Genomic DNA, 15,006 nt, shown 5'->3' with positions numbered 1-15,006 from the left:
ACCCATAACATATTTTCTTAAATGTCTGCCATTGTTTCTCAACCAGACAAGCAGGAGGCTGGAAGAACACAGCAAGCCAGCCAGCATCAGGAGATGGGGAAGCCAACGTTTTGGGTGTAACCCTTCTTCAGCCTTCAACCCTTCAACAGTCTTTGCTGCTAAACTCCTTTCCTGGTTCAATCCAGCTGGCTGTATCCAGATGCCTTTGTAATTATACTTCTTTAAGCTTCCACACACTCATCATCATGAAAATCTAAATGTCCCATGGAATGCCATAAAGCAACATTTGTCATTGAACCACAGAAGGACATATTATAAAAACCTTTTGAAAAATATAAATTTTTGAGCACATCTTGAAGGGTGGAAAGAGAGGAAGAGAAGCAGAGATGTTGGAAGGGAATTCCAGAGCTTATGGCCTTGATGGCAGAAGACGCAGTTGACATTGGTAGAGCAAATAAAATTAGGGGTGCTTGAGACTCTTCGCTGGTTGGAGAAAAACCGAGCACAAAGGAAGTGTGTGTTGGAAGGCAGTCATCTCAGTTCCAAGACATCACCACAGTTTACTATTGCTATTAATCCAGAAACTCAGCTATGTTCAGAAGACCTGGGTTTGAATCTCGCCATGGTAGATGGTTGAATTTGAATTCAAGAATAACTGGTAATGATGACCATGAAACCATTGACAGAAAAGCCCATCTGGCTCACTAATGTGCTTCAGGGAAGGAAATGTTCCAACCTCACTTGGTATGGCCTACCTGTGAGTCCAGACCAACAGTAATGTGATTGACTCTCACCTGCCTTCTGAAATGGCCTAGCAAGTCATTTAGTTCAAAGGCAAATAGGTACGGGCTATTAATGCTGGCCAGTCAGTGACAGCCATGTCTCACGAGTGAATTAAAAAAAGTTCTTGCTGAGGGCAGTGTCTTAGACCCAATCACATACAGCTGGTGCATCAATGACCTTCCTTCTAGTGTCAGATCATCATTGGGGATGTTTACTGGTGATTGGATAATATTCAGCATCATTTGCAACTTCTCAGATGCTGAAGCAGCTTGAGTTCAAGTGCAGTAAGACTTAGATAACATTTCCAACTTGGGCTGATAGAGGCACGTAACAATCATGCCACACAAATGCAATGGCCATCTCAAACAACAGAGACCCTAACCATTGTCCTTTGATGTTCTGTTGCATTACCATCACTGAATCCCCACTGACAGCATTTCTGGTGTAACCATCAACCAGAAACTGAACTAGAGGTTATAGTCAAGAAATTCTGTGACGAGTGACAATCTCCTGTCTCTGAAAAGCCGATCTTCTGTCGCCAAAGCCAGGGCTCTGATAGAATAGTCTGTATATTCCTGGAATGTTGCAGCTCCAAAATCAATTGGAAAGCTCAACACCATTCAGGAGAAATTGGGATCCTAACCACAACCTCGCACATTCACTCCCTTCACCACCCATGCACATTGGTGGCAATGAGTGGTATCTACAAGATGCAGAAATTTGCAAAGCTTCCTTAGACCACACCTTCCAAACCCATGATTGCAGCAGATAAATGGAGCACCGCCATTTGCAAGGTTTCCCTCCAGCTATTCACCATCCTGACTTGGAAATACATTGCAGTTCCTTCAAAATCCTGCAATTCCCTCTGAAACATATTGTGGGGCAGGTACCCACGCCAAATAGATTGCAATGGTTCAGGAAAGAAGCTCACCATCACCTTCACCTTGGGGGCAAGTAGACACAGAGAATCAATGCCAGCAGAGCAAGCAATGCCCGTGTCCCATGAATGAATGAATGAATAAATAAGAGAAGCCACTGTTTATGGCAGCTGCTGTAGACTGAAGGTTGTGTCAGTCTGTAATTATTTCAAAGATGTGCAGGTTAGGTGGATTGGCCATGCTGGATTGCCCATTGTGTCCAGAGATGTGCAGGCTGGGTTGATTAGCCATGAGAAATGCAGGGTTACAGGGATATGGGTGGGTCTGGGTGGGTCTGGGTATGATGTTCTTCGGTGGGTCAGTGTGGCCTCAGTAGGCTAAATAACCTGCTTCTGCACTGTAAAGATTTTATGTTTGTATGATTCTATGATTTCATCATTTAACCTGAACTGGATAGCAGGGCTAACCTTTCATATTTGTTTAATTCTGCATCAGTCAATTGGCCCCAATTGAGAGAAGAATCTCTGGTACAAATGACTGTTTACATTTTAAATGTCACCATGATCTCATTTATAAAAGTCAAACCATTTAAATGAATTATAATTAAACACTAGCAGTCTATCATTTTCTGCCTGTCACTTTTGTCTAAGATTTGGAATATATTCATTTGAATGGTAAGTGCTTTGTTGATGATGTTGCTTGTGAACCTGCCTGGGAACACTCAGTTCTAATCCTCAGAGCATCAATAACTCTGTGGTTAAAGTGAAGTGTGCTGGGTAAATCATGGCAATTTATGCATGTTTATTTCAACTGACAGACTCTGTGGTGGCTCCTAGTTTGCTGATCAGGTGATGTCTTCAGCAATTTCTATGCAAGCAAATAGTCCAAAGCAGTTGATGGAAGGAAACAGATCCCAAATTACCGTAATAGCTGTCCTAATTCCTGCTGTAACTTTGACAAGCGATGAGTGCATTTCTGAAGAACCTGTGTAAACAGGTTTTTATTTCAGTTCACATTGAAATTGTCCTAGGAGATTGAAGAGTAAAACATCAGGGTATTAATGATTCCTTTTGGTTTTCAAAGGATACCCTTGGTGATACCATCTCAACATTGCACTTGAATTTAAAGCAAACCAGAGTAAGGAAGGGATGACTTGGTGGTAAATCAAGTAACGTTGGGTGTGACTTTGCTAATTTCACTATAGGTAGGACAGAGATGTTAAAGTTAATTTACTAACCCATCATTAGCGAAACAAAAACAATCTAAGGCTCTATTTCCTGTTTGACACATCATTGCTTCTTTCTGGAATTTTTATAGACATCATATGAGGATGGTTGTGATATTCCCCAGACTCCCTGCCCCGATACACAATTGAATGGTGCCCCGATGCTAATTACTTATGCCTGTATATATTGAGTGGTCATTTGAGTAAGGTATGCCAAAGTTCTGCTTTTGCTTGTGAAATATCATCCTCCATGAGTGGCCTGTATCTTAGTGGCCTTGCCTTTTAAGAGAGGAAAGATAGAAGAGAAACCTAGTCAGACAGAATGAGTGATACTGACTAAAGAATGGCTATCCTGTCTCTTTCCTTTCCTTTTCTGGCTCAACATTGGTTTTATACCAAATGTTTTACTCAGGAAATGTGTAGTGATTGGAACTAGGTGGATCTTGTTGACCAAAATCCTTGATTGGGGTTGTTAACCTGGGTCAATCAGGAAGCCCTGGCTGACCAAAATAAGTCAGGTAATTTATAATCTCCTCCGTTCAGGGATTGAGTCCGAGCCAGCTGGCCACAGCTAAGTGTATTATGGACATGTAAATAAAGAGTGACTTGGTGTTACCAGTCTCTGTGTAGCTTTTTCAAAATGGTTCTGTTGTAAATGCACAATGCCAATGAGAAATATAAACTTTTTTTTCATGATGGTTATTAATGTCAGGTTTTACTTGCTGCATTTTAATTATGTCTTACAGTTGTGAAGTTTGTAACATAGTTATCTGTTGGCCTTTGCCTCTAATTTAGGGTAAATTGAAAGGGACCATGTGACCTGTTTTAACATCTCCCTAACAACAGGCCAGTAGGATGTGGCAGTTGAAAGAGTATAGGTTGGGTGGGCACACTTTGAAGACTAGCAGTCTAACCAATGAAAATACAGATTGCTGCCATCGTCTCAAAGTTCCAAGATGTTGAGAATGTTGAGTTATAAAATATTATGCTTTAAATGCCATTTACTTGCAAGATAAGAGAACATTCACAAGGATAGCTGATTGGCACTTCTACTTGAATACAAGGCCTGAATTACTCATGCTGTCATGGAAATGTGTTTTGGGAGAGAAAGGATTCCTGGGGTATTCCTAAATATTCTAAGGCTGGAAGATTTGCCTAACTTGCAGTGGAGAAAGAGAAAATTGCCATGAAAATCCCTCACTGTGAAAATAGTAGTTGCTTAAAAGTTTCAGGCTAGGAAAAGAAAAGATCAAGAGTAAAGGTTCAGGATTTTAGAATTATTTTGGAATAGTTCTGAGCAATCTGATTAATTAAGGAACAATGTCAAGCATACCTGGGTAGTGGGTGTGTTTGTTGCGTTAAAAGCAAACTGGAAAGTTCTTTAGTTTAAAATATACATTCTCTGCAAATTTTTATTCGGTAATGCTTTTAATTTGTTTAAAAGGTGAAATCTTGTGTTATCCTTTCAGCTATTAATTGGAAATTCAAATTTCTTTTTAAAACTTCAGTTTTTTTGGACATCATTGTATCTATCTCTAAATTGTGTGAAACTCCATTATTTTGAAAGTAAATAAAATGTGTTCTCGAATAAGAAGTAATTTTGAATCATCATTTTAATTTTCAGTCAACGAGGGCCGTGTCCGCTCTTAGAGAATGTGCAAATCTCCGACCCAATGATCCAAGTATTCCACTCATGGCTGCCAAGGTCTGCATTGCACCTTTACACTGGGTAAGTACACATAATTGTTTATATATTTCATTTCGGTAGCTAGGAGCAGAAGTTAGAGTACATTTTGCATACAGCATCCCTGTTCTGTGATACATTGTTGTAAGCAACTGCACGCTTCTATGACCAGAATGAAAGGTTTTGACGTATGAGGGACATTTGAGGACTCTGGGACTCAATGGAATTTAGAAGGATTGGGAGGGGGGAGGGGGGTTACTGGGGTGTGGGTGGGGCGGTATCTAATTGAAACTTACGGAATACAGAGTGGAGGTTGGAAGATGTTTCCATAGGCAGGAGAGACTAGGACCTGAGGGCACAGTCTCAGAGTAAAGGGAAGACGTTTTAGAATGGAGATAAGGAGAAGCATCCTCAGCTAGAGAGTGGTGAATCTGTGGAATTCATTGCCACAGAAGGCTGTGGAGACCGGGTCATTGAGTATATTTAAAACAGAAATGGTTCTTGATTGTCAAGGGGATCAAGGGTTACAGGGAGAAAAAGGGAGAATGGGGTTGAAAGAAAATCTTATCAGTCGTGACTGAATGACGGAGCAGAATGAAATGGCCTAATTTCTGCTCCTCACCCTTATGGTCTAGATAGGGCATCATTGTTGAGCAGCTGTAGTAGATCATTGCTAGAGTATCACAAATCTTCTCTGAGGGAAATTCGCTATGTGCTGACTTTCTCTGAGTTAAGCCATAAGAAATCCACTAATAGCTATTAACACAGTAAATGTTGTTTGCGCATTCTGTTGCTTCCCTCTTCACACTTTGCTGTTAAACAATACATCTGCCTGAACATCATGAGGGACATCATCTACTTATATCTTTCAAAATGGACTTCCTGATCACCACTTCATTATTTTTTGATAATTGGGGAATTTTACCTTAATTTTCTTGTGAATGTTAATGCAGTTATTTACCTCTGCTAATCCACCCTCCACCTTCCTGCTAATTAAAAGATGATGAATATCTGTGACAGTACAAGTGATGCACACCCTTTTGGGATCGACATTCTTAGCTGCCACATGTTTTGATAATTATGATATGGATCATGAACTGTTTCAGGTATGACAGAGTTCTTGTTTCATTGGCATGTTGTCCACAGGAGGATAGGGAAGAAACATGAAAGCATTGAGGTGTTGTCATGAATCTTGTACACTAAGAGGAATAGAGCTAATGGAATGAAGGAGAAACGGGAAGGAACAGCAAAAATCAACAGAAATTGTTGTTGAGTTGAGGTATTTGATTGGAATGCATGTAAATTACCACCGTGTTGCACAGATTTTTGCTTTTATTAAAACAACACCTTATCTGGTTATTTCAGTTTTTATCAAGCTCCCTTACTTCTCATTTTTATGGGCTGCAGCCAGTAAGCAGATTAGCTGCAAGTACTAAAGGAGAAAATCAACCACATGCTTTTTGAAAACTGGCAAATTGCCATTTTCCCTCTGACTGCAGTGGATTGTGAGGCTCTCAGCTAAATATGTAGTCAGCATTTCATCTATTTTAATCATTTATAGTACAGACAGACTTAAATGGGCATATCAGCAATGCTGCAGAGGTGGTAGCTGGAGTCGGGAAAGTTAATTATTACTGACAGGATCTGCATTGGACTCTATAGCCTCTAATAAAGTTTCTGTGGTATAATCAAACAGCACTTACAGTTGAGAATCTTCTCCCAAAATTTTCAAGGAGAATTACCACTTTTGTATTCTTTGTCAGCTCTTACAAATGTGCAATCTTGTTAAAGGGTTGAGGGGCTAGAGACTGGATAATTACTATTTGGGATCAATTCTCATTGTGATATTTGGTAACAGGGAGTGAAAGAGTCATTTTGTAAATCTGTTTCAAAAGTAATTAGTCGTTACCATAACAACCTTAGTACAGAACCTTTTCTTTAAATTTACAGATTAGAGATGGTATGCTCATGGATTATTTCTTCTTGACCAGATTCATTCTGCTTCTCCCACACCCGACCTAACTGAATCATTCCTGCTTCATGCTAGGCACCATTTTGTGTCTGGAAAAGCAGATTCACCACCTGTTCCCAGCTCCATTCTGATAACTTACCCATCCCAATTATGAAAAAAAAAGGCATGTTGATCTTTTCTGTTTTCTTTTGGAAGAGGTGCCCCACTTGCAGTTGCTGTAATTCTCTGTGCAAGCCTCCCTGAGATTCTGCACTTGTGTAGTGTATGAGTGTGTGGTCACAATTTAAGCATAGAATTCAATAGGGTTGATCCTTCATTGTCTGGGTTGCAATTACAATGTCAACAGCATTTCATCTTTTCCAAGTTTTATCATTTCTTGAGAACAGCGAATCATACTGAGGTATGGGGCAGGAAATTCTTGAGAGATATAGGACCCAGATGGTAGGACTAAATGGGCACCTTGAAGAAGAGTGGAGGAGCTGTTTTCCTGAAACAGCTCCCAGTCCGTCACATCCAATCTCTATTAAGAACCGCAGGCAAGCTTCTAATGCTGTTCATCCAATCACATGACCACCAGCTTTGGCGTGTTGACAGCCTCACCAAGAAAGGAGGCTGCTAAGGCAGATAGGAGGTAGGGAGGGGTCTCCACATGGAAGCATTCTCAGACAAATTTAATTCATAAATTTGGAGGAATCACACAGTCAGGCCCCAAGCATCAGAGGGGAAGCCCCTTGTCAATAATATTCGGTCTGCTGGTAAGCTGCTGGCTGCTCCCATTTATCTCCAGTGGCCTTCCAGTCATTTTAAATGGTGTTCGGGTGAGAAAGCATTCTGTAGCAGGTCTGCTTAGTATGGAGCCATATAGTCATACAGACCTTCAATCCAACTGGTCCACGCTGACCATGTTCCCAAACTAAACTAGTCCCACTTGCCTGTATTTGGTCCATATCTCTCCAAACCTTTCCTATTCATGTGCTTATCCAAATATCTTTTAACTGCTGTAATTGTACCTGCATCCATCACTTCCTTGGCAGTTCATTCCAAACATGAACCATTCTCTGAATAAAGAAAGTTGCTGCTCATGTCCTTTTTTAAAAACTTTCTTCTCTCATCTTTATATGCCACCTAGTTTTGAACTCCCCACCCTAGGGAGAAGACATTGCTCATTACCTTATCCATGCCCCTCATGATTTTAGAAACCCATATAAGGTCAACCCTCAATTTCCTAAGCTCTAGTGAAAAAGGTCGCAGCCTACCCAGATTCTTCTTATAATTCAAACCCATCAGTCTCGGCAACGTCCTGGTAAATCTTTTCTGAACCCTTTCCAACTTAAAATTATCCTTCTTATAGTAGGGTGACCAGAGCTGCACACAGTGCAAACAGCTGATCCCCATCCCAGCCGTTTTTTTGGGAAATGTCCCCAGCAACCATTCAGTCCCAATTTTGCAGCTTTTTTCTTTTCCAAGCACACCATCATAGTCTGTGGTTCTGTGTAGTTAGTAAGGCGTTAACTTAAGAAGCAGATCCTCAAAGGTTGTTAGCTCTGCTACTGTGCCGGTGGTATTCATCCTTAAAGAATTGGATTGTCCGATTTATGATTGTAATAATATGCTGATGTCCTCGTTTGGTTTTTGGTAAAGATTCAACATAATCCACTAACACTTAACTCAATGGTTCTTCTAAAACTAGGCTGGTTTGATTACATGCTGAAATTCTCCTACTATCTGACATGTGACTTCAGTACACCTTTACAAAGTCTTGCCCATGTAAAGTATCTGTTTCTCCATTCCCGCTTTTTCTGTATTCCTGTGTGCCCTGACATAAGATCTACATGTGCTATCCATAATATCTTCTTACGATATCTGGATGTTACCAGTATTTGATGAACAACCCTCCATCTTCATCCACAGGTATATGAGGGTGTCCCCACTTCCTCATCAGTGCTCCATATCTAAGAAATTAACTCTCTAGATACACACTCTTCAGTTTCCACTTCAATGTGAGCTGTCTGTGCTAACTTACTAAAATCTGGATCTACTTCTTCAACTTCGGTTAATGAAGACATGCCAAATGCTACCTGTGAATTATCTTCATTTCCAAATAGAGTTTCAGCTGCTTTAACACCTGCTTGTGATATGACTGTGATCTTTGGTATTGGACTTTGTTTAGCCATTACTACGCACGATTGAACAATACCCAGAACTTGTTCCTGCACTTGTTCCATACCCTAAGCCTCAACTGGACTTGCCATGATTTTAGGTGAAACTATGACTTTCAGTCCTATAAAATCATTCCATAGGAGTAAGTCAATGAGATGATAATGAGGTGAAACCGTCAGCCCTTGACATCCAGGTGAGCTTGGTGGGGCAGGAACAGGCTGATATGGTGGGCCTACGAGGGCAGTCTGTGATTGTGGGAAGGAGGTAGAAGCGGTCTGTCCAGGGTTTGGATACTATAAGGTAGGAGGTGGTAGTAGTGAAGGGGGGGGAAGATGTCTGGGGGTAATAAGGTCAGTGACAGTCCGGGCAACAATGGTTTGATGATCGGATGTGAGGCCATAGTCCAGAGGGCTGTAGGGAGAAGCGCGATCGGGTCCCCCTTATTTTCACTTTTCACCGCACTAGCCTCTACTTCCAAAGGATCATTCTCCTCCATTTCAGACAAGTCCAGCAGAACACCACCACCAAACACATTATCCCCTCTCACTCCTTGTCCATATTTTGCAGGGATTGGTCCTTCCGGGATACCCTAGTCCATTTCTCGACCAACAACACCCACCCCTCCTGGCCAAGACACCTACCCATGTAATTGCAGAAGGCGCAACACTTGCCCCTTCCCCTCCTCCCTGCTCACCATCCAAGGGCCGAAACAGTCTTTCCAGGTGAAGAATTTCACTGGTATCTTCTCCGGTCTTGTGTATTGTGTTCACTGCACTGGCCTACTCTACATTTGAGAAACCAAACACAGACTGGGTGACTGCTTTGTACAACACTTCCAGTCCATACACAGGCATGACCCCAACTTTCCCATTTTAACACAACATCCCGCTCCCATGCCCACTTGTCTGTCCCTGACATGCTGCAATGCTCCAGCGAATCACAGCGCAAACTGGAGGAGCAACATCTCATCTTCAAACTTGGCACTGCCCAACCTTCTGGGCTCAATATTGAGTTCAACACTTTCAAACTGTGAACCCATTACTCCCCTTCCTTTCAGCTTTGCTTGTTACATTCTCTGTCACCCTCTATTCCCTTCCCTCACCCCAGAGAGACTGTCTATTCTTTCCGGTCTGTCAGTTAGACATACCATCGTTCTGCCATTTTCCCATTCCAATCACTTAATCTGAACTATCAACATCTTTCCCACCCCCAGCACTCCAACTCCACTCTACACTCCCCCTCCAACTACTATAGGATAAATGCACCAAACTTCACTTTAGTTGTGATGAAGAGTTATCTTGATTCAACTAGCTTACTCTCTCTCCAAGAATGCTACCTGATCCGCTGTGGTCTCCAGCAATATTTTTTAATCTCTTCAGGAGTTCCTGAAGGTTGTGGGCCCCACTATCTTCAGCTGCTTCAATGACCCTCCCCCCGCCTCCCATTATAAGGTCAGAAGTGGGGATGTTAGTTGATTGTGTAATGTTCTGTACCACTCATGACTCCTCAGATGCTGAAGCAATCCCTGTCCAAACAGAACAAGATGGGACAATATCCAGGTTTGGGCTGACAAGTGGCAAATAACATTTGTGCACACTAATGCCAGGCAATGACTATTTCTCATGACTATCACTGAATCTCTCAGTATCCACTTCCTTCATTGACCCAGAAACTCCAATGGACTTGCCACATACACACTGGTGACAAGAGCAGGTTAGAGGCTAGGAATTCCATTGCAAGTAACTCACCTCCAGTAAATAAATAGGAAAACGAAAGCAATGTTATTGTTTATTGTGAGGGGAGGAGAAGATAGGTTATGCTTCAGCTATATGGAGCACTGCTGAGACCACATCTGGAGTATTGAGCACAGCATTGACCTCTTTATTTAAGGAGAGATGTAGAGGCGTTGGAAATAGTTCAGAAAAGATTTATCAGATTAGTATTTGGAATGGGTAGGTTGTCTTATGTTGATGGGTTGGTCAGGCTAGGCGTGTACTCAGTGGAGGTTATATGGTGGAAGCAAAACCTTTAAATATTTGTACAGCAGAAGCAGGTAGATTTTTGTTCAGGAAGTGAATGAAAGGTTTTCGGGTTAGGCAGGAATGTGGAATTCAAGTTACAATCAGCTCAGGGGGCCACGTGGCCTACTCCTGTTCTTTGGGCGTGTGTTTGCATGCTTTTCTCCGCCTTCACCCCAGTAGCCCCCCCCCAAGAACCCGGGAACTAAACGCAACCAGAAATATAGCCTTCAGTACAGCTTATAATGATTCAAACTGGCAGCCTGTTTCTGGCTAGTGGGCTGTTAGCACAATGACCTGGCAACATTTATAGGTAATCCTGCTTCCTCGCCTGCTACGTGGGAGCTGATAAAATCATGCCCTTTGTGTTAAAGTCTTGATTCCTGTGCTGTATTATTATTGGTTGTTGCTGGAGTGGCACAGTAGAGCAGAGAAGGTCATCAGGGTGATTACTTGCAATAACTAGGAAATGATAATTGCTTTAAGTTGCATGAGGTAAGCACTGGATGGAGACAGAATTATTCATAGGGATCATAGAATCCCCACAATGTGGAAATAGGCCATTTTGGCTCCACAAGTCTACACCAACCCTCCGAAGAGTAACCCACCCAGAGTCATTCCCCTACCCTATTACCCCCAACTAATGCACCTAACCTACACATCCCTGAACACTATGGGCAATTTAGCATGGCCTAATCTGCACATCTTTCGACTGTGGGAGGAAACCAGTGCACCTGGAGAAAACCTACGCAGAACCAGGAGTTTGTGCAAACTCTACATGGACAGTCGCCTGATGCTGGAATCAAACCTGGGTCCCTGGTGCTGTAAGGCAGCAGTGCTAACCACTGAGCTACTGTGCCACCCTTAATGGAATTATGTTCCATTGTGAAGTAGCCTAACAATATTCACTGACTTTGATCACCTGTGAAAAATGATTACTAATGTGAGATTCTAGGTGGTAATTAGTGCCTGGATCTTTACGATACTGTAATCAATGCCTTTGAAGATAACATTTTCATGTTGCTGAAAAAAATGAACTTTTTTCCTCAGCTGAGTGTTACCACTGAGCCTACTGAGAAGATTCAAATGTGATGTGGAATATTTGGTATGTTTGTTTTTTTTTAGTGCTTGCTCCTAAAAAATCTATACTTTGGTGTCTGTAAAATCCCATCATGCCTGTGTAAAAGCTGGTGTGCAATGACCACCCCATGTTAAGAGTTCATGCACAGGCACCTTCCATTCTTCAAAATGAATTTCAGAATCTGGAACATCAGACCTTCCTGAACAATCCCAATAGTGACAGACTGAAACCGTACACAGCCATTGTTGGTAGGGAGGCGTGAAATTTCAACATTGATATCGTTGCCCTAAGCAAGACCTAGTGAGCAGTGGAAATCCAGCTCAAGGAACAAGGTGGAGGTTACACCTTCTGGAAGGGTAAATCTGAAAAGAGCATAAACTCGACAGGCCATTAAAAAAATGAACTAGTTGGCCATCTCCGAGTCTCCCATTGAAGGTGAAAGAATGTCACATGGCCACTTGGCTTACCTTCGTCAAGAACCAGTACAATATGTGCCTCTGTGCATATGCCTTATCGGTGAATGCTACAGACGAGGAGGACTAGAGTAGTTTTCCAGCAACCTGAAACACTCTCTAGACCATGTCCCAGTGGGTGATGAGATGACCATCTCTGATGACTTCACTGCCAGAGTGTTACGAAGGCCACAGACCTCTGAGGAAGTGTTTGGAAAGCCAACAGGTATGGAACTTCTGCTCCTGACAAAATGCCTAGATAATGGCATCACATTGAACATGGCCAGCACTTTATTCCATCAAAAAACCAAATACAAGACCATGTGGCAACACCCTCACTCAAAGTACAGGCACCTGCCCAACCATGGTTCCCGTCTGAAATATCGATTCTCCTGCTCCTGGGATGCTGCCTCACCTGCTGTGCTTTTCTAGCAACACACTCTTGAATCTGCCCAACCATGTCATCATCCAAGTGAGGGGCTGCATAGACCAATATGCTATGACAAAACCGAAAACTGCAGTACAGATCACTGTTTACTTCTCTCTCCAATCAGTATAGACAGCTCCAACCACCCACTCCTTTGGCATATGAAGTAAACATGTCGCATGCTGTCATGCAGTGTTCCCGCCGCACCCCAGTTCGAAATTGGGGTCCTTCTGACCGTGGATGAATCCCTCTCCTACATGACCGTTCCCAGGCAGAATTTACCATATCATGCCTTTAGAAAGTTAGTTGCCCATCTTCACAATTGTCATTCCCAAATTAAGTTATTCAGTATTTTGTTTTCTGTTGTTTGTGTTTTATTCAGGAAACTTGTAAATAAATTCTGTTATGTTTAAAACTAAGTGGTTTGACCAGCGGCATTTCTCCTGGAATATCGTGTTTAACACAACTAGCAAAGTTAGGGTCTTGGCTACATTCTTGAAATATTTTGAGGGGTCTGGCTTGCTCCATAACACACATCACGAGCTAGAAATTCTCAACATCTTCCCTCTGCCTGTGAAGAGCCACCATGTTGATCACAACATAACAGTATCTCAAGAAACAATCCATGGGCATTGGCCATACATACGGCTCGTCGATAGACATTGTTATCCAATAATTTCCAACGACTCAGGATCATCATTGAAAGGCTGTTGCATGGACACGTTGTGCGTTGGGACAGGGACACAAATCAAGGATTGCATCATCTCCGGGCTGCTTGGAGGCTGTCTAAGCACCTACTTGAATACTATCAGCATCTCTGCCTTTCCTATTAGTACAGCCATACACCCAAGCAGCTTGCCTTGCTGGTGAACAGCCCTCCGTCAAAGGGACATACAGCTCGTGTGTGGTTCCATGCCTCATCAATCTCAAACCTGCACCAAGTGCTAACAGTTTACACATCAACATACTGCACTCACAAGAAGCAAGCCGCCATGTCTCAAAGTTTCAAACCAGTAATCCTCACCAAAGTCCATGAAGGATGAATATGCAGAGGCTCCCAGCAGGATAAGTCCAGGGAATTGGACACGCTCAGGTGTCTAGTCGAAGTGTCCTCAGTCAGGGGTTCATATCTTTGCAGTCGAGGGAGTAGGTCACAATATGTCCTGTAACTCTACAGCAGCCTGTTGTGGGGGGTAGGACTAATGCAGTCGGGAAGACTTAGAGATATCAGTCAATGGTCTCATCCAGATAGGTCACCCAAATGGGTGCGTTAAGTCAGTCCACCAGGTCTGTTCAAAGAAACTAGGAGAAAGGGGGTGAGGGGGATAAGAGGTCTGTTCCCAAGGGGGAAGGAAAGGGTCAGGAACTTATTTCTGTTAGCTATTATCAAATTGGCCCTAAAACCCTTCAAACTCAGACTTTTTGGAGTCTGTGTTGTTTACGATCTCTCTGAAGAAAAAGCCAAGGACAGCTTAAACCTTGTTAAAGGAACAGCTTTGTACACATATGATAGGAAGTACGTATTAATGAGGTGGGATGTGCAGTTCATAAGGTCGCTTAGAAGCAATAATCCTCCTTAATAGGTAACTCACTGCTGCCTAGTCCGAATCCTGCCACGATGCTGGGAAACTTAGCATTTGCAGTGAATTGTTCTCAATGGCAGGATAGGCCTCATTGAACTTGCCATAAAATTCTGCTACTTTTCTCATCACAGCTCACATTGTTCAGGCCTCTAAAAGATTCCACCTAATTTCAGTTTTTAAACATAGGTGTTTGAAGGAATTTGGGAAGAAGGAACTACGGGGGAATAAGACTTCAGTTCAGGGAGGAGTAATGTGATAGGATTGAACTGAAGAGCCCAGTTCTTTTTAGGAATTTCAGGGGAGGTATCAGTCTAGTGGTATTATCACTGGGTTGTTAATCCAGAGACCCAGGTAATGTTCTGGAGACCTGGGTTTGAATCCCACCATGGCAGATGGTGAAATATTAGTTCATTAAAAATCTGGAATTAAGAGTCTAATGATAACCATGAATTTATGATAACAATGATAACCATTGTCATTTGTCGGAAAAAACCATCTGGTTCACTAATGTCCTTTAGGGAAGGAAACTGTCATCTGTACCTGGTCTGGCCTTCATGTGACTCTAGACCCACAGCAGTGTGGTTGACTCTTCACTGCTTTCTGGGTAATTATTGATTGGCAATGAATGTTGGCCTAGCCAGTGACCCCCTCATCCTGTCAATGAATATATATGGGAAGTGTTTGTATGCATTTTAATTTTGAATCTTACTGCTGTTGGGATGGTTGCATCCAAGCAGCCTGTG

General features: G+C 42.3%; 1 protein-coding gene across 1 annotated transcript in view; it reads left to right on the top strand.

Annotated features, from left to right (window-relative positions):
- LOC140482887 (tetratricopeptide repeat protein 7A-like) overlaps window positions 1-15,006 on the top strand; it is a 361,467-nt gene that overhangs the window by 144,921 nt on the left and 201,540 nt on the right. Inside the window, exon 11 of the mRNA XM_072580610.1 lies at window positions 4,511-4,615. Coding sequence (XP_072436711.1) covers window positions 4,511-4,615 — 105 coding nt within the window. The remainder of the gene's footprint in view (window positions 1-4,510; window positions 4,616-15,006) is intronic.

This window comes from Chiloscyllium punctatum, chromosome 11 (assembly GCF_047496795.1).
Source record: "Chiloscyllium punctatum isolate Juve2018m chromosome 11, sChiPun1.3, whole genome shotgun sequence".
Lineage (NCBI taxonomy): Eukaryota > Metazoa > Chordata > Chondrichthyes > Orectolobiformes > Hemiscylliidae > Chiloscyllium > Chiloscyllium punctatum.
The sequence above is the reverse complement of the archived record's forward strand: the minus strand, read 5'-3'. Positions and strand labels throughout refer to the sequence as shown.